Genomic DNA, 20,456 nt, shown 5'->3' on the forward strand with positions numbered 1-20,456 from the left:
TAATAATCCTTAATCTACATACATCGAAGCCTTAAACTTAACATTAATTTTGATCTCCTTCTATTCTAAGTGCTAAACTTAAAATTAATAATCCTTAATCTACATATATCGAAGCCTTAAACAACATTAACTTTGGTCTCTTTCTATTCTAAGTACTGATAATATAAAACAACATTCTGTATAGGAATTTAAAATTGCAACCTTTTTTACTAAGCAATATCAATGTTTAGTTACCTAAGGAATAGAAGACAAAGACGCGAGGCAAGAGAAGAACAACTACGAGCAGTACAAAGTAGAATAGAATCGCAAGTATTCCATACAAGATGTCCACATTCCCCTGAAGTTTTAACATTTCATCCGTTTGAACCACATTTGGCTGTAGCATTAAAAGATTTCTTTGGGTATTTATTTTTTGACATACGATAATAACATCCTTGTATAAAATTATGGTTTATTTAATATTATCGTTTGCCCGCAGAGTATGGGATTGCCAAACTGGTACAAAGTTAACTTACTGTGCGAGTCGTGGAAATAAAATGTCACGAATTACAGCTCTCGAGTTCATCAATGCCCACGATGTATCATTGTTAATGGCTGGATCCGATGACGGTTCGGTTAGAGTATGGAAAAATTACAGTAGTACGCTGAGTCGTGATCCGATTTTAGTTACCGCTTGGCAGGCATTGGCTGATATACAGCCGGCGACAAAAACTACGACTGGTGCGCATATATTTGATCATTTGAGTCCCAGGGGTCATTGGAAAAAAGTCGAAAAATACCGAGCAGCGCGGTAGAAAAAAGATATTCAATACAAAATGTTTTAATTGTATTATTTACATTGAACAAATTTTAAAAAGCAGCTATGTGATTTAAGCGCGCTATTTCGACAGTCAGTGACTACACTGTTTTGGGACTTTTCGACACAAAATCTCAGCAGCTTGGGACTTGTACGGTTAAGCAAAAAATATAAAGCTACGATACATAACTATACGAATTAATTAAAATTGTTTGTAGCAACAGCTGGATTAGTTACAAAATGGGAGCAAAAATCCCTTACTCTAGCTGTCACAGGTGACGTTCGTATCGTCAGACTCTGGGATGCAGAAACCGAGTTAAAAAGACAAGATATACCGACAGGTGCTGATTGTTGTGCTACATGTATTGATGTTGATGGCGTAGGTTAGTTATCTCTCTCTCTCTCTCTCTATTTGTTTTTCTTTTATATATATATATATAAAAACAAATTATATATATATAAAAGAAAAACAAATTAATACGATATGTATATATATATCGTATTAATTTGTTTTTTTTTTTTTTTATTATTATTAATATATTTTTATTATTATTATTATTAAAGCTATTAAACCCCCTACGGGATTATTAGCAATATGCATATAGCTGTGCATATTATCAGTACATATATACATTTACATTATAATATATGAAATACAATACGATAAAACAAAACAATTTCGAAAAAGAGTACAAAAACACGAATCAAGAATAATAATAATATTAAGAATAATAGGCTTATCATTAAGGATATACACAATTCTTTTTCAGAAATTTGTAAATAATTAGCATTTGAACGAGAGGCTTGTACAGAAAAGCATCCACCGTATATGGAGGATAATATCCGACTTTACATAATTTATAAATCATATCATTACGATCTTTGTATTAATTTGTTAATTTACCAAATTTAGATTTTATATTCCACAATTGTAAGTTAGATACAGGACATTATCACTGAACTTATACGCTAGTACATTTCACAAAGAAACGAGCTTCAAAGAAAGATGTAATTTGTTGGTTAAATATACAATACTTTTATATTCAATTAGAATTTCATATATTGTACTGAATTTATGCAAATTTATGTTCTATCGTAACGAGAAATAATAATTGTTGATACGTGTTGCTGACTAAAATCTCCCATTATTTTGTATATTTTTATTTTGATAAACATTCTCTTTGAAAATATGTGCAGGTGCAATGATGGCAGTGGGCTGTGGTGATGGTTCCGTTCGCTTATTTGACAGAAGATTACCTCCATTAGAGTCGAGAGTTATGATTTGGAGGGAACATACGGCATGGGTGTTGGGCACATCTTTGAGAAAATCTGAAAGGTCGACACCACAGTTGTTTACTGGATCATCGTCAGGAGATATTAGAATATTTGATCTCAGAAAAAATTCTTCTGTAAGCACTGTACAAATAACGCAAGGTATTACAGCATTGGCAGCACACGAAATGGCTGATATATTTGCTTGGTAAGTTTACAAGTATTGATCGTCATGTCTTACTTTTCCGAATTCAGTAAACAGCATAAAAATTAGAATAACTATTTTATGCTAGTAAACTTTTTACGTTAAGTGTAATCAATTTGATAATAGGTCAAATAATAAATAAATTAATGGATATAGTATTAGGTGTACCGAAAAGTAATGTCATTTCTTTTACATTAAATTCAGACAAATACATTCATAATACATTTCTATTTTTAATCGATTATGTAATTATCCTTGCTATCAACAACCTTTTGCCATTTAGTGTACAAATATTCGATACTAAATGGTTCAAAATGAATGAGTTGATGAATGATAAAGAAGTATTGAGATTCACAGAAATGACATTACTTTTCGGTTCACCTAATATTTTCAATTTTTGTTACAATCGTTTTTAAATAATAAAATTATTTATGCCGCATAGACTTGCAAATAAAAAGAGGTCATGAACGGGACATTTCTGCTAGTAGAAACAACTTTATGATTTTTAGTATAATTAAAGAAGATTTCATGTTATTATTTTACATTTGTTTATAGTAACGTGTTTGTTTAATATCATTTATTGTGTCCATTTTCCAGTGGGTCAACGAATCATTGTATAAGTTTGTATAATACAATGGGTCATCATTTGAATACGATAAAATTCCACGAAGGATTTATGGCTACTCGTATTAGTCCTGTAAGTTGTCTAAGTTTTCATCCCTATCGTGTGATCCTCGCAGCTGGATGCGTAGACAATACTATTACAGCATATGCATCCGAATCGCGAAGATGACTAATAGAAATGGAATTACTGTAAAATTATTTTCGTAAATATTTACACATCCATCGTGCTTGATATCCTTGGCATATTAGTCAATAAGGAAACTGCCAAGGACGAGACGTTGGAGTTGGTTTCAAAATTGAAAAGTGAATTCTTATTTTTCAATATTTCGTGTTTTTCTACTGCGTTTTCGCTTCCTTTTAGAAAGGTTACTTTCTGGCGCTTAGTTCGCGTAAAGAAATTAATTGTAGTTTCTGTGATGAAGAAACCTGTGAATAGAGTAACCAAAGTCTCTCGAGACGACCAAAGAAAAGCTCGATAACGTACAGCCTTGTGCATACAGGGCCAATGTAATTCATTTTAAAACGCAGTGGAGATTTTGGTATTCTTAAAAATAATGATGCATAATATATGCAAATGTGATGCAACGAAAAATATACGAATGTACGTACGAATGCGTTTAATATTTAATGAAGCTTGTAACATATGCAAGGAAGATGACTGTGCCATGCTAAATTGGTATTAATTATATTTATGGACGATTCACGTAATTTTTTCTCTTATTCTCGACGACAAAAAGTTCAATTTCTTTACGTATTAATCGATGTTCTTTTTGATCGATCCTTAATTTTTCCAATACACGCACTTGAATTCAGAGTTTAACAATTTCTACAAGTATTCTTTTATGCCACGATCAATGCTATATAATTAAATTAGGAAAACAAGTGTAAAGATCCTTAATTTTTCCAATACATGCACTTGAATTCAAACAGAGTTTAACAATTTCTACAAATATTCTTTTATGCCACGATCAATGCTATATAATTAAATTGGGAAAACAAGTGTAAGAACAATATGTTCAAATAATTTAACTATGTTATTTTAGTTTACGACTTAGTGCAATAAATCATGACAGATTAATGGCAGTAAAATGTGTTTAAATAAATAACTCTCGAGATGGCAACTGCAGTAAAAACTTTCTGTATTATCAACCAATTTGTCTTGTAAACAGTTTGACGTATTTTACGCCGTTACTTTTAATTTCGTTATCATTTAATTTTTCGTTGCAATTTTAGAATAATTTTTGTAAATGTTAAATGTCGTATATTTTTACCCGTGGCGGTATCTTTTTATTAAACGGCATCAATGTTATTTCTAAGTGACAGTACTTTATACATTGTTTTTTTCACAAATCGTGGGAACACTTGTATCATATTAAAACGCAGAAGCTTGATAGAAAATACCTTTTTAGTGACGATTGATTCAAACGAATATTAAAATGATGTGCGCAATTTGTATTCAACCAAATAGTTGAATACAGTCGTTCTGTCTTAATCGGAAAGGTGTTTTACGAAATAATACTTATACACTTTCATGTGTGTATGTGCGTTGAATGGTTTATTGAATTATTGCTATTGCAATTGTTGCGAAACAAAATGCAATCAGGCTTCTTATATACACCGATAACACTGATATAAACTACACCGCATAAGCAATTAATTAATAACAAAATTAAGTAACTGATTGAAAAAGAAAATGTAAATATATATATGCATATAGAATATCGAGTGTAACGTTAAAGAAACCATTATGCACAGATAAATTTATCTTCTCATATTATACAATAGTTTTGTTATTGACGCTGACGTTTGGAGACGCGATAAAATATGTAGATTACCGTAACACTTAGATCGGATAAAACAAAAATTCCTCGATGCAGATGTGTGTATAAGATGATTAAAAAGATGAGTTTAACGATATTAAGATATAAATAAAGAATTCAATAACTTAAGATTGTATCGTAAGTACGATGTTTATTTGAACGCTTAAACAAAGAATTTTTGCTCATTCATGTAGAATTTTACATGTAACTTCGGCAGTGTCTTCTAAAAATTCAATTTATAGAGTATTATGCTTTTACTCTTCTGATATATTGTTTTAGTTTCATAGTGGACTTTTGGACACCTTGTATGTACGGTTTGATGCTAATTTTAATAGACGCGTCGAATGTACTTAAACGGTAAGATCAGCATTAATTGTAAAAACATAAATGCCTATAATCATTTCTGTATATATTATGTACAACAGTATCGTCAGTGCTGTTGTTAACGATATCTATTAAAAACGTCGAGTGTTAGAAAACAATTTGAGAGGGGCAAATTCGATGTATTATTTTGCACTGTACTCGTTATTGTATATGATCGTCTGATAATAAATATGATACAACCATGTTATTCGAGCGCGGATTTATAAGTGGTTTTCATTATTTGCTATTATTTGAATAGAAATGAATTTTTATAATTTTTTTTTGTAAATGAATTTTTTTTCGTTCCATTTACAATTAATTATAGATTAAGTGACACACTCGACTTTAGTAAATAGTATAAAGTGCAAAAAATTAGTTTTATTCGATCAGTCTGGTCATTTATGGTGTCAATAATTTATATTATCATAAAAAGTAAATTATGTTTATAAAATTTATAGGCTCTTTGTAAAACAAGTTACGTTAATTAAAATTTCAGAACAAATATTTGTCTTAAAGTGCGTTTACACGCTCAAAGCTATTTGCACAAGCCAGCTTGCACAAGTATATAAATCGTAGCGTGTAAATGCAGGCATGAAGTGTGCGCAAGCCAAAAAATTTGGCTTGCGTGAAACCCGTTTTGACAAAAAAGGGACTTGAGATTCGTAAGTGTAAACGATGTTCAAGTCTCAGTTACAATCTCAGGCATGCGAATTACGAATCTGATACCAGAATTGCAAAATTCAAAATGGCGGATCCAATATGGCCGACATCCATATTCAAAAGTTATTAGATTTTCATGAAACTTGATATTTATGACTTATTTGAACCGCAAACTTTGAATCTGATATTAGAATTGCAAAATTCAAAATGGCGGATCTAATATCGCCAACATGTATATTAAGAAGGTATTACATTTTCTTGAAACTTGGGGTTAAACTTTGTCTCAGGGGCCAATTTTTTTTGGTTAAAACTTGTCAAATCCTGTAGTTTTTAACCTGAAAAGTCCGAAAATGCAAGTTAAAAATTTTGGAAACCAACAGTTTAAAATATACGGTTACATAAAGATGTGTATCTGTAATTATGTAATGTTTAAAATAACATAGTAAATGTAAATAGTGTAAATAGTAAATAACACAGTAAATTATGTAAAACCTAAAAGAAATGAAGAGTTGAGTACAGGTGCGATTGAACGGTCATCCGTGCGAACCAATCAGAGGATGGGTAGAATCAATATGGCGTCGTTCACACCTGTAAAAGTACGCCAAATACACACATCTTTATGTACTCGTATCTTTTAAACTATTGAATTCCTAAACTTTCAATTTGCATTTTCGGACTTTTCAGGTCAAAAACAATAAGATATGATAAGTTTTAACCAAAAAAAAATGGGCCCCTGAGACAAAGTTCAGCCCGCATTCGTCCAAATTTTCCATTTCGGACACAACAAACTACAATTTTCGGGGTTCCTCATTTCACAATTGTGCAAATTGAACCGAACGTGTAAATAGCAATTTTTCATTCAGTTTATTTGCACAAATTGGTTTGTGCAAATAGTTTGAGCGTGTAAACGCACCATTAAGGGGGTAGACCCGGGTAATGCAGCGAGGTGACATTACCGACAAAAATGGGCCTAAAAAGGGGTCCGTGGTTTTTCACTTTTCGTCCTTATATGAGAATATTTGAGGCTGGATGAGGGCTCATTCGAAAGAGGAAAGCCCAAACCAGGCGGCTATGGCCATGGCTTAACGAGATTGTGTCGCTATTTAATAATATGAGCGTCCAAAGTCGAGCAAAAGTCGAGAAAAGTATACCGACAGAATGTAAGTATTTTTAGGTTATTAAGCGGACTTCGTGACTCAAAAGATGACAATAGCCGCCTGCTTTGGACCCTCCTCTTTCGAATGAGCCCTCACTCAGCCTCAAATGTTTCATATAAGGACGAAAAATGAAAAATCGTGAAAGCATTCCCAAAAGACGAGTTCCGCCATTTTGTGGATAATGCAGTGCAAATTATATGACAAATTTAGTTCAAGCAATCGGTATGAGATGGCGTCTACTGAGGAGGACTGTAGGGATTCTACATAAAAGAATTACGAACATGAACTAATACCGAACTTTAACAACAAAATAATTTATTTAAACAAGAACAATAAAACAAGATTAACAATTTGAATTCAAGGAGCTGGTTGGAAACACGTTTGAACTGTATGACGGTTGATAAGGGAAATGTTAAAAGTAATTGCAACTAACGGAAAAATGAATCACGCGATAAAAGAGAAACGTAATTAAAATCCGCTACGTCCAAACCCAATAGCCAATTACAAACAATTATCAATGTGAAGTATGAAACATGTGTGAAGTGTGAAACATGGTGAAGAACTATACATGTGAAAATCGATAAATGTGTGTAACCCCACAGGACTTGTGGCGCCAAGGAGAGGATTCCTGCTTTACCGACCGCGACTGTCAGCTTAAAAAGAGGCGGTCGCCGACAAAAGAAGAAGGTTCAGGAAGTTCACTTTTTGTATTTCCTGTAGAAGGATCGCGTGGGTTACGCGCCTATTGTGTATAATAAAATTTACATAAGAAAAATGCCTTTAAATTTAGAAAATATTGCAGGCGTGTTGAGATATTCATGAAAGAAGTTTCAGGTTAGGTTGGAATGGACCATCTTTCCTGTAAAAGATATGTGGTAGCTCCAACGCCAGTATATACGCGGTGACGGATAATTTTTCATGTACTTTGCGCCGAGACGCTATCGCGTCTCTAGATATCGTTTTGTTATAAAAGGCAGTTCAGCCAATAATCCTCACACGTGATCCCTACAGACTTGAGGGGTTATACACATATATCGATTCGCACACATATAGTTCTTCACACATGTATCACACATCACATTTCATGATTGTTTGTAATTGGCTATTGCGTTTGAACGTAGCGGATTTTAATTACGATTTTCGTTTATTTCTTCATTTTTCCGTTAGTTGCAATTATTTTAAACATTACCATATCAACCATCATAGAGTTCAAACGTGTTTTCCAACCAGCTCCTTAAATTCAATCTGTTAATCTTGTTTCAATGTTTATTGTTTCAATAAATTGTATTGTTGTTCAAGTTCGGTGTTAGTTCATGTTCGTAATTCTTTTATGTAGCTATACCTATAATTTCGTTATCACTACATTTAAAGAAAAATATCAAAGGGAAAAGATGAACAGTTCAAAGTGTTATCGTGATCCCGGAGAGAGGCAATTACAATACGAAATTTTGTCAGAAATGATTTCTTTATTTCCTGGTGTGCCTTCAAGTAAGGTCGAAATCTGACTGCCGACTGGCTTGCTGGAGACCGAGGGTCCCAGGGCCGAGGAAAATTATCGTAGCTAAACTGTGTGGTGGAGGAGGGGTGCCAAGGTTTACATAGAGACGGAGAGGATGGTGAAAATGGACAAGGAGAAAGTTGGGGACAGGAAGTGTTTGGGAAAAGACTTGGACGATAAACAGATGGAGGTAATTTATGGCAGGGGCGATGTGACTTGGAGTATCTGACACCTCCCATCGTTAGATTAATTTACGGTTTTCCAAAACGTAAATTAATTAAATTCTACAATACTTGAATATTATAAATATATATAAATGGTTTGTAAGATATTAGCTAAATTTGAGAAAAACGTTATAAGACATACATTAATAAGGTAGTAATCAAAAGTGTGAATGAGACGTCTAAGAATATTTACTTATGTCTAAAGAATCGATTAATCTAAAGAGTAAATATCATTAAATCTAGAGAAAAAGAAAGAAAAGAAAGAGAGAAAAGAAAAGAAAAGAAAGAGAGAAAAGAAAAGAAAAGAAAGAGAGAAAAAAATTGAAAGTAATATTAATTATTAAATATAAGCTTATAACTACGCTTATACTATGTTATTATTGAACAAATAGTAGGAGATATGGGTGAGCTATGGGGTTACAATTTTCTCTTCCTTTGGGGGGGGGGGGGGAGGGGTAATTGGCTCAGTCCATGATTATGGAAGGTGCACGGGATGTTGATCTTCTTGATCCGTGTCGTCCGATAAGTTTGGTTGAAGGGTCGTCTCGGTGCCATCCATCGGTAGAGTAGTCTGGTAGTAAGTCGAGTGATCTTTCCGTCGACCTGGGCCCGTCTTCTTCCAGAAGTTTTGACAATTGTCCCCTCGTTACGGAACCGACGTTGACGTTTGTATTAATGATTTTGAAGCAGCAGGTATCATCCATTGACTTCAGGCTCCTTGTGGGGCACAGACACTTGGCTGTTGAATGTAGCACGCCACATCGACGTAAAAGATGTATTCCAAGTATTAATGCGAGAATGGATATTATTACGCTCAATGCGATGATGGACCAGCGATTATGTTGAACGATAACTGGTTTATTTAATTCTTCTTCCAGCAGATTATCCAATTGAATAAGTTTATGATTGGAGTATTTAAGTTCTTCGACATTAACATCTGTGATTTTGACTGATGCTAATCGTATCGAAGTGATTGTGGGATTCTCGTCATACTTTGGGCAGCAATCTTCTTCGGTAGTTTTATGTATTATTAGGCTGTGGCTGTGATTTGCAGTGATACCAAATGATGGTTCTAGGACGATTGTTTCCGTATAACCCTTGCATTGGGGTTCGAGGCGGATAATTCCTGATGATTCCAATTCGACGTCCTCAATGTGCATCAAGGAGCATGTGAGCGTGAAATGTAGTGGGTGTGAAGCGGTAAAAATCCATTTGTTATTTTGGATGTAGTACCATCTCTCAAAGTTGCCTTTGATTGTATGTGTTCGGCATGATGGAGGTATTCCTCTTGTGTTAGATGTGAGTAATTTTGTCTCACATATCGGTTAACCAGTTGTCCGGATTATGTGGTTGATAGCACAGATGCGCTCGTTGGTATCGGCTGTCAAACATACTTCGAGATTTTGAAGCATTGCATAATATACCTTATTAGTACTTAGTAGCATGTAGAGAAAACTAGGTTGGATATAAAGGTAGGTGTTCGGAATGTTATGAGGAACAGGTAGTGGTAACATTTCGAAAAGTTCGAATTGAATTTCTTTGACTAACGGGATTTTGATAATGAATACTAATACATTATTGATGTAAGCTACGCTTAATTTGTATAATCTATCGTATTTGTACATATTAGAATATGTTAGTGGAATGGGCCATTTCAATCCGTTCTGGAGAACAATGTTACTCAATACATCAAAAAGATTTTGAGGAGATATTATCTGTGGATGTAGTATATTTTGCCTTGCTAGTGAAATGGAAGAGGTAATCAAATTGCAGTATTCATCTAATTCTGAGTACATCTGCGTTAGCGAAAATATCTGTTCTAAAATAAGATGTCGTGTAAGAATATTGTTTAAGAAATTTGTCGTTGAATTTGAGAAACGAGTAAGTAAATTCATATTTTCGTTAAGTTTATCTTCGTCGGCTTTGAAGCTTTGGGTGGAAGAATTAAAATTTTGAATGGTGTTGGTTATGATCGCAATTTGTTGTTTTGTTACATCCCAGCTTATCTGTGACTCTTTCTTGGGATCTTCGTCTTCAATTAAAGAGCTAAAGCTCACCTTAACTGTATTCGCTAACGGGAAAGAGCAATTCGGGATTGCAATGATTGTTTTCAAGGTTTAGCATTTAAATATATAAATGAATATGTATTGTTACAAAATAACGAGTTTATATTACAATATCGGTTTTGGGAAGTCAAGTATACAATTATGTAGGTACGTTACCGCTTGTCGGTCTTACAGTTTGGTTGTACCAGCTATCTGTTGTGGTCCCAGGGCTGTGCTGTTGCAAGGATCTGTGTGTCGGCAACTATCACTCGCGACACGGGTCTCTACTAATTAACAACGGACTTTTCTCGGCAACGACGCGGCGCGCGTACGATTACTCTATCCGTGACTACAATAATTTAGTATTTGACGGCCAAAGCGCGGCGCTGAGTGCGTGTTCGATTGACGATAAAGGTTCGATGTGATCTTAACCGATTATACGTCGGACTTTCGTAGGTAACGACAACGCGTGAAGTTAACCTGTCCGCGACTACAAGACTTCGGTAATCACCACGATGAAAACGTACTGACAGCGGAATAAAAAAGAGCGCCGTGGGGCCACGAGTTTATATATTATCTGATTCTCGCATGGCACGAGCCGCGTTCGAGAACCTTCGCTTCGGCATCCGTTGAAATCGGGAGGGGTCCCAAGTTCGGCGGATGTGCTGGCGTTGAGCGCTGACGCCTATTTCGCTGATTCGCAGATCGCACGATTCGGTTCCCGAGAAACGGTTTCCGAATCGTTTGTCAAGCGCATTCCTAAAAGTATCTGATCTTAACTATTCGCAATGCGAGGTCGAAGAAAAGGGACACCGGCAGGGCCGGATGTAACAATGGTTTGCGGAAGAGGTCCGACAATGTCGATGGCAAGACGTTCGAACGGTTTATTGGAAGTAGTTGTAATTTCCATCGGGGCTTTGGAGGGTCGAAAATTAGTTTTGTTAACCTGACAAGATGGGCATTTTTTTATATAATTCTTTATATCCTTTTTCATGGCATCCCATTTATAATATTCTTTAATTCGTTTGTACGTTCTAAGGAAACTAGAGTGACCTGCTAATTTGGAGTCATGATTTTTTTGAAGGATTTTTGCAATCTCGTCCCGCGATTTGGAGGTAATTCGTTCGATGTTTAAAATAATAGGGGTGATATTTGTGTGTTTGAAGATATAATATATAATTTCTCCAAACATTTCAACTTCTATATTTTTGTTATTTATAGTGACATCGTGGATGTAAATGTTCCCCGTGTAATTGGTTTCTTGTAAATGTTTATATAAAGTTTGGAATGAATAGAATAATTCTTTATACTCTAATTTATCGAAGTGGAACGGTTTACAAATGCAAAGATATGTTATCTGAGAATCCTTAACGAGTTTAATGAGTGAGTGAAATTCATCAGGTTCTTTGATTTTTGACATGTCGTATAGATTTCTTAATGTTTCCGAGAACAAGTTGTTATCATCTAAATCCATAGAATAGAACAAAGCGTTTGGAAAATATTTAAATTTATCACAAGGAATAGATTTGATTTTTGGAATATCAAGATTTTTATAATGAAATTCTATAAAGTTTTCGAAAGAAAGTGCGTTTTGAACTACGTTTATTGCTGGGTAACGGGACGGTGCATCCGCGTTGGAGTTGAGTTTACCTGCCTTGTACACTATCTTATAATTGTACTCTTCTAGCTTTAGTCGCCAGCGAACTAGCCTACTACCTGGTTCATTACAATTAAACAGCCAGGTTAGAGGTTTATGATCTGTTATGATGGTAAACTTCCTGCTGTACAGGTAAGGCCTAAAATGTTTAACGCTCTACACGATAGCGAGCAGCTCTTTTTCCGTAGTGCTATAATTCTGTTCACTTTTGTTCAAAGTACGAGAAGGTCCTTCCCGATTATACCTTGACTCAAAAAGGAACCTATCGCGTAATTAGAAGCGTCGGTAGTCAGAAGAAATTCTCTATTGAAATCGGGGTATTGAAGGATTGGTTGAGTAGTTAATATTCGTCGGAATTCGTCGAAAGAATTAGAGTGTTCTGAAGTCCATATGAAAGGGGTGTCTTTTTGCAATAAAACCGTTAGTGGTTTAGCTAGCTTTGCGAAGTCTTTTATGAATTTTCTGTAATAACCAATAAGTCCTAAGAAAACCTTAATGTCCTTCTGATTTTTTGGAATGGGAAACTTAGAAATAGCGTTAACCTTGTCTGGATTCGGTCGCATGCCCTTATCTGATATGATATGGCCCAGATATGCCACTTCTTGTCGCATGAACTCGCACTTTTCGGGTTGTAATTTGAGGTTATTTTTTCTGAGACGATCAAAAATTGCCCTTAATTTCATAGAATGCTCGTGAACTGAAGATGCGCAGATGACAAAATCATCGATATAGACGAAGCATTGGCACCGGTTAAAATCGCATTCATCAACCTCTGAAAGGTTGCCGGTGCATTCTTAAACCCAAATGGCATCCTTGTAAATTCGTAATGACCCGACGGCGTCGAAAAGGCTGTCTTCCGTTTGTCAGAATCTCGCATCGGTACCTGGTGGAAACCGGAGGCTAGGTCTAATGTTGTAAAATATTTTGAATGGCCTACCTGATCTAAGATATCATCTATATTTGGCAAAGGGAACGCGTCACCGACCGTTACTTCGTTTAGTCGCCTGTAATCGATTACGATTCTCCATTTTCGTTCGCCTGACGAATCTAATTTTTTGGGTACAACCCACAAAGGGGCTGACCATGGGGATACGGAAGGTCGTATTATTCCCTGTTTGAACATTTTGTCAATTTGTTTATTTACTTCGGCCTTGTGAATTTCTGGATATCTATAGGATTTTGTATAAATAGGAGTCGGATCTGTTACGTTGATTTCATGTTCGATAGCATTCGTTGTAGTTAGAACATCATCCGGTAAATGAAATATATCATTATATTCTCGGCAAATATTTAATACTGATATTTTTTCATCCAAATTCAAATGGTCTAACCTTAGATTTTCATTTAGGAACTCCTCGCGATTTAAAAGAAATGTTTTTGATTTGCTCAATTGCGTAGGGATAGCATCTCGCGGTAACTGTTCTATGAATACAGAAATTGGCTCTATTTTTTGGTCTATTATTCGCATATTTAAAATGGTTGCAAAGGCTTTGTTATTTTCGTTTACCTTGGTTATTGCTCTCGATAGATAGATGCCCTTTGGCAATTCCAGTTCTGGAATGATACTATCACGAATTTCGGGATTTTTTATTTCGATTTCAATAAGAGTCTCAGTTCATGCTTTGAGGTTGATTAGGTTAATTATTAGATCTTCGCATTTCTGAGGACTGAATTGAATTGGGATTGGCAATAATTTGAGCGTTAGTGTGTGAGATTGGTAATCGATAGTTGCAGATTCTTGCTGCAGAAAATCTTTTCCTAATAAGCCGTCAAATGGGACGTTTGTTGCTTGATTTAAGATGTAAAATTTAATATCGATAGCACAATCTCGAAATTGTATAGGGATTAGGCAACTGCCTACTGTCTCTACGGGAATATTCGGACTAAGACCGTGTAGTATTAATTTATCCTGCGAATTAAAGGGGGTACTTGGATCTAATTTACAGGCTTTAATGAGGCAAACGTTTGCACCTGTATCCACTAAGAATTTGAAAGATTTATCCGCGTTTTTTGAGTACAGTGAAGAGGCCTTAACATAATCAAGATTATTATTTGGTATTGAAACGTTCAGTTAGAACACCGTTAATTGTGCAATTCGGTCCTCCAGCGCGGTGTCCGTCGCAGGGGACTCCTGGGAGTTTAAACGTACCGCAGCGCTCTCGATTCGAGGGACATTCTGATTCACTAATTGATCCCTTCGATTATTATTATATTGTCTTTTCCTACATTCAGCAATTAAATGGCCCGGTTTTTTGCAGTAATTGCAAACCTTAGGGGAATTGAGATCCGTGTTCGAACTTGTTTGATTTTGTAATTGAGATCGATTATGCGTATGAAATCGTTGGGATTCGTTAGGAGTGTGATGCTGACGTTGATTTCGAAAACTATGTTGATTTTGATTTGAAATTTGAATATTATTAACGGCCCTATTACGCTCGAGAGTAGAAGATTTTAATCTGCATTGAGATGCATCGTGATTAGTTTGTCAGCAAATGTTACAAGATCTTTGCCTAGTGTACCTATGCATATTTAAAGCTCGTTCTTCTGAAATCGCGGCGGTATACGCGGAATTTAAATTATCAAAATCCTTCCACCTAAGCATTTGAGAAATCTGTGGGTGACTATGATAGACGAATCGATTTAAAGTCGTTTCTTCTACGGATTTTTTCTTTCTCGGTATTTCTAAAGGGTCAGTCGCGTATTGCTGTATCGCGCTGAGCGCCCTTGACGACAGTGTTATTAATCTTTGATAAAAAGCGCTGATGGTCTCAGAGGATAGCTGTCTACTGTTGTTCAACTCATCCATTATTTGACAATAATGTTTTTTATCTCGGTATAATCTTTTAAGCTGTTCTTTTAATTGCGGCCAGTCGCGAAAATGTTGGAGAGCAAGTTGTTCTTTTGCGTTACCAGAAATTCTTGAAATTATAAAATATAATAATGTGGTTTTTTGTCTTTCAGAAGCTAATTCATTTGCGTTATTACAGTTGGCTATAAATTGCCCGAGCTCGAATCTATTGCCCGCGAATTCTTTAGGAATTAAATTGCATAAAAATTGTATTGGATACTCGGATAAAGAGCTAGTGGAATCTAGTAAATTGTTTGGAGAAGATGGTTGAGACATTGTAATATGCTACCGAGTAACAAAGGCGATTATCAAGTAACAAAATTCGAATATGTACTTACCGTCTGCCACTGACGTAATCCTTGGAAGAGCCAATGATTGATTTCCTTCGCTGTGATGGACGTTTGGATCCGCAGACTCTCAGGGTTTACACCGTTACTTTCCGTCAGGATAAAAAATCCACAGATGAAGAACACTTTAAACAAAGTCTCACTATTCTTTCACCAACGACGGGTCCTACCGACTGCACCAAATTTTCGTGTCGTGATCCCGGAGAGAGACAATTACAATACGAAATTTTGTCAGAAATGATTTCTTTATTTCCTGGTGTGCCTTCAAGTAAGGTCGAAATCTGACTGCCGACAAGTTTGCTGGAAACCGAGGGTCCCAGGGCCAAGGAAAATTATCGTAGCTAAACTGTGCAGTGGAGAAGGGGTGCCAAGGTTTACATAGAGACGGAGAGGATGGTGAAAATGGACAAAGAGAAAGTTGGGGACAGGAAGTGTTTGGGAAAAGGTTTGGACCATAAACAGATGGAGGTAATTTATGGGAGGGGCGATGTGACTTGGAGTATCTGACATAATGCTAATTGTGTTATGGACGACGCCATATCATTGCCTATTTTACAATTTCGCCGAGCAAACCGAAATATTGTAGAAAATCATATTCATTCGGATGAAGAAGGTGACAGCAATATTGAACAATTATTAGCATGCATGAACAGTATTGCATTAACATCATTACAAGAAAATATATTTTATTATATTACGGGGCTGGTTGTACGAAAAATTCTAGCAAAATTAGCATGTCCACATTGCATACAATTTTTATTGCAATCAAATGAAAATAGTGACCATTTATATACTGTCAACAAACATAATTATAATAGTTTTACAACATTTATTAACCGTGGAAAATTGTACTTCCCGTCAAAAGCTACATATAATATTGTAAAATATGTTACACAAAACATAATTTTAAACAACGCATATGTTCTGTTGTACTTAAAGAATTTAGCGGTACAATAATTAGTTTATTTAGACCCCCGCATCCTATTGTTGAAAGCGATGGTTTTCACGAATTATACGAACTGACACTTTTAAAATTAATTGTAAATACTTACTCAACAATTAGAATTGTTACATACGCTAAAAAGGCTACGCAAAAGGGTTTGGGTACACGTGTCAATCTGCGACAACAACTTCATAAGAATATATTATTTACTAACGTTTAATTTGCATGTGTTTTGCTTTTTACTTCATTTTCATGGAATTGGCTGTATATTGTATACTAGTGTGACGTTCGCATATCGACCGTCCTAACCGTGAATATATTTTTTTTTCTCCTTCATAACAAACCGAAGGCAAGTTACATAGTATTTGTATATTCGAACGTCACCCTGCACCTTAGATTGGGAAGCGTTTAGTAAGTAAGAGAGAACCTATGCGATAACAGCTACGGGCGCGGAGCGAGCGATCTACTTCGTGCCACATCATGTGACCCTGATATGACCACGGTACGGCCGCGGCTTATTCACTATCGTAAAACGCGGATTCGGTTGCTTGGAGAAAGATGGCGCGGAGAAAGTACGAGCTGGACGCGCCTCGTTTATAGTGCAGTCAGTTTTGAGGTTTTTTCCCATATGTTCTTGAATAAAAGTGCCAGTTTCGTCCGGGAGACGAGTACGAAGTATTTGTGATCTGTGTGGCATTACAGTTTATATAAGTTAAAGAAATATAAATGTAAATATAAAGTTAAAGACAATATAATGCCTGGAGGTAAGCAGGGCTTCCTTCAGGAAGTCACAAAAAGTAAGAAAATGGATGAACACAATACAAAAAAAGGGCCCACCAACCGGATGAAGTTGGTGAATGTGCCAGTAAGCCAATATATGAAAGAGAATATCCCTATGGAAGTTTCCATGGATGATATATTACGAAAGAAACGTCCAATGAGAGAAGAATTTGAAGAAGGGCCTGAGGTCCAGAAGAAAAGGAACCAGCCAATCCGAGAAGGAGGAGCAGGACAAAACACGGAACGACGCAGAAATCGGCAGCTTGGTAAATAGAGGTTATGTAGAAGGACCGAAAAAAATAAACAAAAAAATTGAGATTGAAAGTGTAAAAATCCAGGAAATATTAAGAGAATCAAGAAATACAAATACGGAGTTACTGTATTTAAATGCTGATAAAATAATCAACCCGTTGCCTACGGAGGTAATTCGGGTTGAAAATGAAATCGGGAGAGAAAGCGGAGCGAAACACGTAAAACACGCACTAGGTAAAGACTTAGTCATTAATGAAGAGGAAGGAGTAGAGGTCACTCCGGATATAGTGAATGTGTTTGAAATATCAATCATTAATACAAACTCGTCATGGAAGAAAAAACAACAGAGAGCGGCTAATTATATTAAAATTTTCAAATTACTTAGAGAATATACAGGTTTAATAGACGCTATCAGGATGAGTACATACAACTCAGCCGAAGTTAAGCTAAAGGATGGAAGACAGGGTTGGACACGGTTCAATAAAGTAGCAGAAAAAGACCAAACAAACTTTAAGATGGTCATAGTAGAATAAAAGAAAAATGGGGTATTATTCGTGACTGGGAAGGACCAACAGAAGAGATAATGAAAGAAGCAGTTCCAGGGCAATCTGTCAAATCTATAGAGCGCTTAAGGAAAAGAATTAGAACATCCAAAGGATTTGATTTCGGATACTCGCATATACTACTAATAAAATTCTGGGGTGATAGTCTCCCAACAAAATTAATACTTTTTGACAGCGCAGTGAATTTATCGGTTACACCCTTCGTCAGGAACATTAAACAGTGTTATAGCTGTTTAAAGTTCGGTCATATTAAAAAATGTTGTAGGAACCAAGAAAAACTTTGTTTTAACTGTGCGGAACCATTTCATGGAGAGTGCGACAGGTCACCTAAGTGCAGGAACTGCGAGGAAAGCCATCTCTCTAAACAGATCATGCTGTTATGCAAAGCTGGAATTTGCTATTAATAAATTTATGGCATTCAAAAACTTTTCATATAAGGAAGCCAAGGAACAGGCGATGACAGAATTAGGTTTCATAACCAAGAAACAACCACGATATGAAGAAAAAGACGGCTATAAGAACTCCAACTTAGACAATAAAATCTTTCCAAAATTGATGGAAAGGAAAATTAAGAGAATTGAACGATGGGAAAATAGGCCTTGCAACATCCGACAATCGTCATGGAGCGGAACGAGGAATCGGAATATTAACCAAATTCCAATAACTAATAGATTCAACGGATTAGAGGAAGAAGAAACACAAGGATTCAGATCACTAGAGGAGGATTTGAACAAAAGATCACCTAACAATTACAGAGAAAACAGAAGCATGGGAAATAAAGGAACGAAAACTCTTCATAAAACGATAGAAGTCCAAGAGGGGATATAGAAGAGCTACTGATGTGGATTCGAAATAAGAATATAGAAGATGTAATCTATGAAAAAATGCGAAGCAGAAAGACTAGAAAAGATTTTGAAAACCTAGAAAAACTGGACTCTAGAAGGCCAATCCTGAGAAATCAGGGACCCAGAAGAAAGCTGGAGTATGTTGACAATTCAAATTATATCCCAGTTAAAGACACAATACATACGATACTGGAAGGAAAAAAATATACACAGCCAAGAGCCTCGACATCAAGGCTAAACATTCAAGAAAGAGAAGGTAACGTCATCCCTAATAGAACACCGCTACAAAGACTATCGGAACCAAATATTTCAAGGTTAAACAAGGAACCTAAAGGAAAATACAATCAAATTCAACCTAATGAAATAGAAATCCCGAAACTAAACATAGATTGGGAAGAAAACCCCTAAATAACACCCAACGTTAAAATAATAGAAGAAGAAAATATATTAGAGGAAAATGAAGTAGCTTCTCAACCGCACATAGAAGATTCTAACTCCTTGAAATCTACAGAAATGGGATCCGAAAGGAACGAAAAGAAAAATGAAAGTTATAATTAACTTGACACAGAGGAACGTCAAACGTTACATATTTACCAATTGTAGTCTTGACAATCAAATGTTTTTAATGATTTCAAGATTTTCACTTTTAACTTAGTTTAACTTAAGTTAATAATATTGATCTCTCAATATTTTTTGGTGCACTTTAAAATGTTAATTTTAATTACGATGATACCGAATGATTTGAATAGATTAGTATTTATATTGTCGGTTAAAATCCGGGGCCGCGATCCTTCTAACATTGGCCTCTACAAACCGAAAAAAATAATAAAAAGGAAAAATAATATAGTCAATAAAAAACTTTACATATATGAATATATAATAAGGCTTAAGGAATCAGGGGATGTTAATTTGCCTAAATGTAAGAATATGGAATGTATGGAAACCGCCAAACAAACGAGAAGGATGATATTAGTTCTGACAGAAAATATAAGAGAGCATGTGTAATACCCGTGTGAAGCTGGCCCCACCTTTTCGAAAAACTCAAAATTTTCTTTTTGCATACGTTTGCTCATCGTTTCCTCACGTTTGCTCAAGTGAAATTTTTGTTTGCCCCTCTTTAGTTCAAAAGATAGAACCGTTTGTTTATACGCCCAAGCGAGAACTACACTAGCCGTAAAAAAAAACGGGACACTATTTTAAAACGTCATAACTTCGAGAGTCTTCAACCGATCTTCGGGAAACTTCGTGAGGTTTAGTTTTGAAGTGTCCTCTGGGTGTGTGCAAAGTTGCATTGACAAGGGTTGACGATAAAGGGTTAATTCACACCCCCCTCTCCCTAAAGGGGTAATGCAGGAAAACGGCATTTCAGCAGGGTCCAAGGGTACGGAAGGTGGTGAAAAAATCAAAAAAACCTTTGACAAAATGCACCCCTTGAAATCGCTCTCGGACAAACCCACCCCTCACAACCCCCCCACCTAAAATCCACAATTTATGGACGACAGTCTCGATTTTGGGCTCAATGCATTCTCTGGACTCCCCTGATCCAGAAAATGCTAT

The 20,456-nt window shown here is 35.7% G+C and overlaps 1 protein-coding gene across 3 annotated transcripts in view; it reads left to right on the forward strand.

The window, feature by feature from the left end:
* LOC128875044 (regulatory-associated protein of mTOR) overlaps window positions 1-5,300 on the forward strand; it is an 11,598-nt gene extending 6,298 nt beyond the window's left edge. For 2 of the 3 annotated variants that reach the window (XM_054120353.1, XM_054120355.1), the window contains 5 exons: window positions 231-401; window positions 479-720; window positions 1,015-1,179; window positions 1,994-2,276; window positions 2,871-5,300. In XM_054120353.1, the coding sequence (XP_053976328.1) occupies window positions 231-401; window positions 479-720; window positions 1,015-1,179; window positions 1,994-2,276; window positions 2,871-3,066 (1,057 nt within the window). In that variant the 3' untranslated portion in view covers window positions 3,067-5,300. The remainder of the gene's footprint in view (window positions 1-230; window positions 402-478; window positions 721-1,014; window positions 1,180-1,993; window positions 2,277-2,870) is intronic. The other variant, XM_054120354.1, reaches the window with a different exon arrangement.
* The last annotated feature ends 15,156 nt before the right edge of the window (window positions 5,301-20,456 follow it).

The sequence above is a fragment of the Hylaeus volcanicus genome, chromosome 4, assembly GCF_026283585.1.
Source record: "Hylaeus volcanicus isolate JK05 chromosome 4, UHH_iyHylVolc1.0_haploid, whole genome shotgun sequence".
In the NCBI taxonomy this organism is placed as follows: Eukaryota; Metazoa; Arthropoda; class Insecta; order Hymenoptera; family Colletidae; genus Hylaeus; species Hylaeus volcanicus.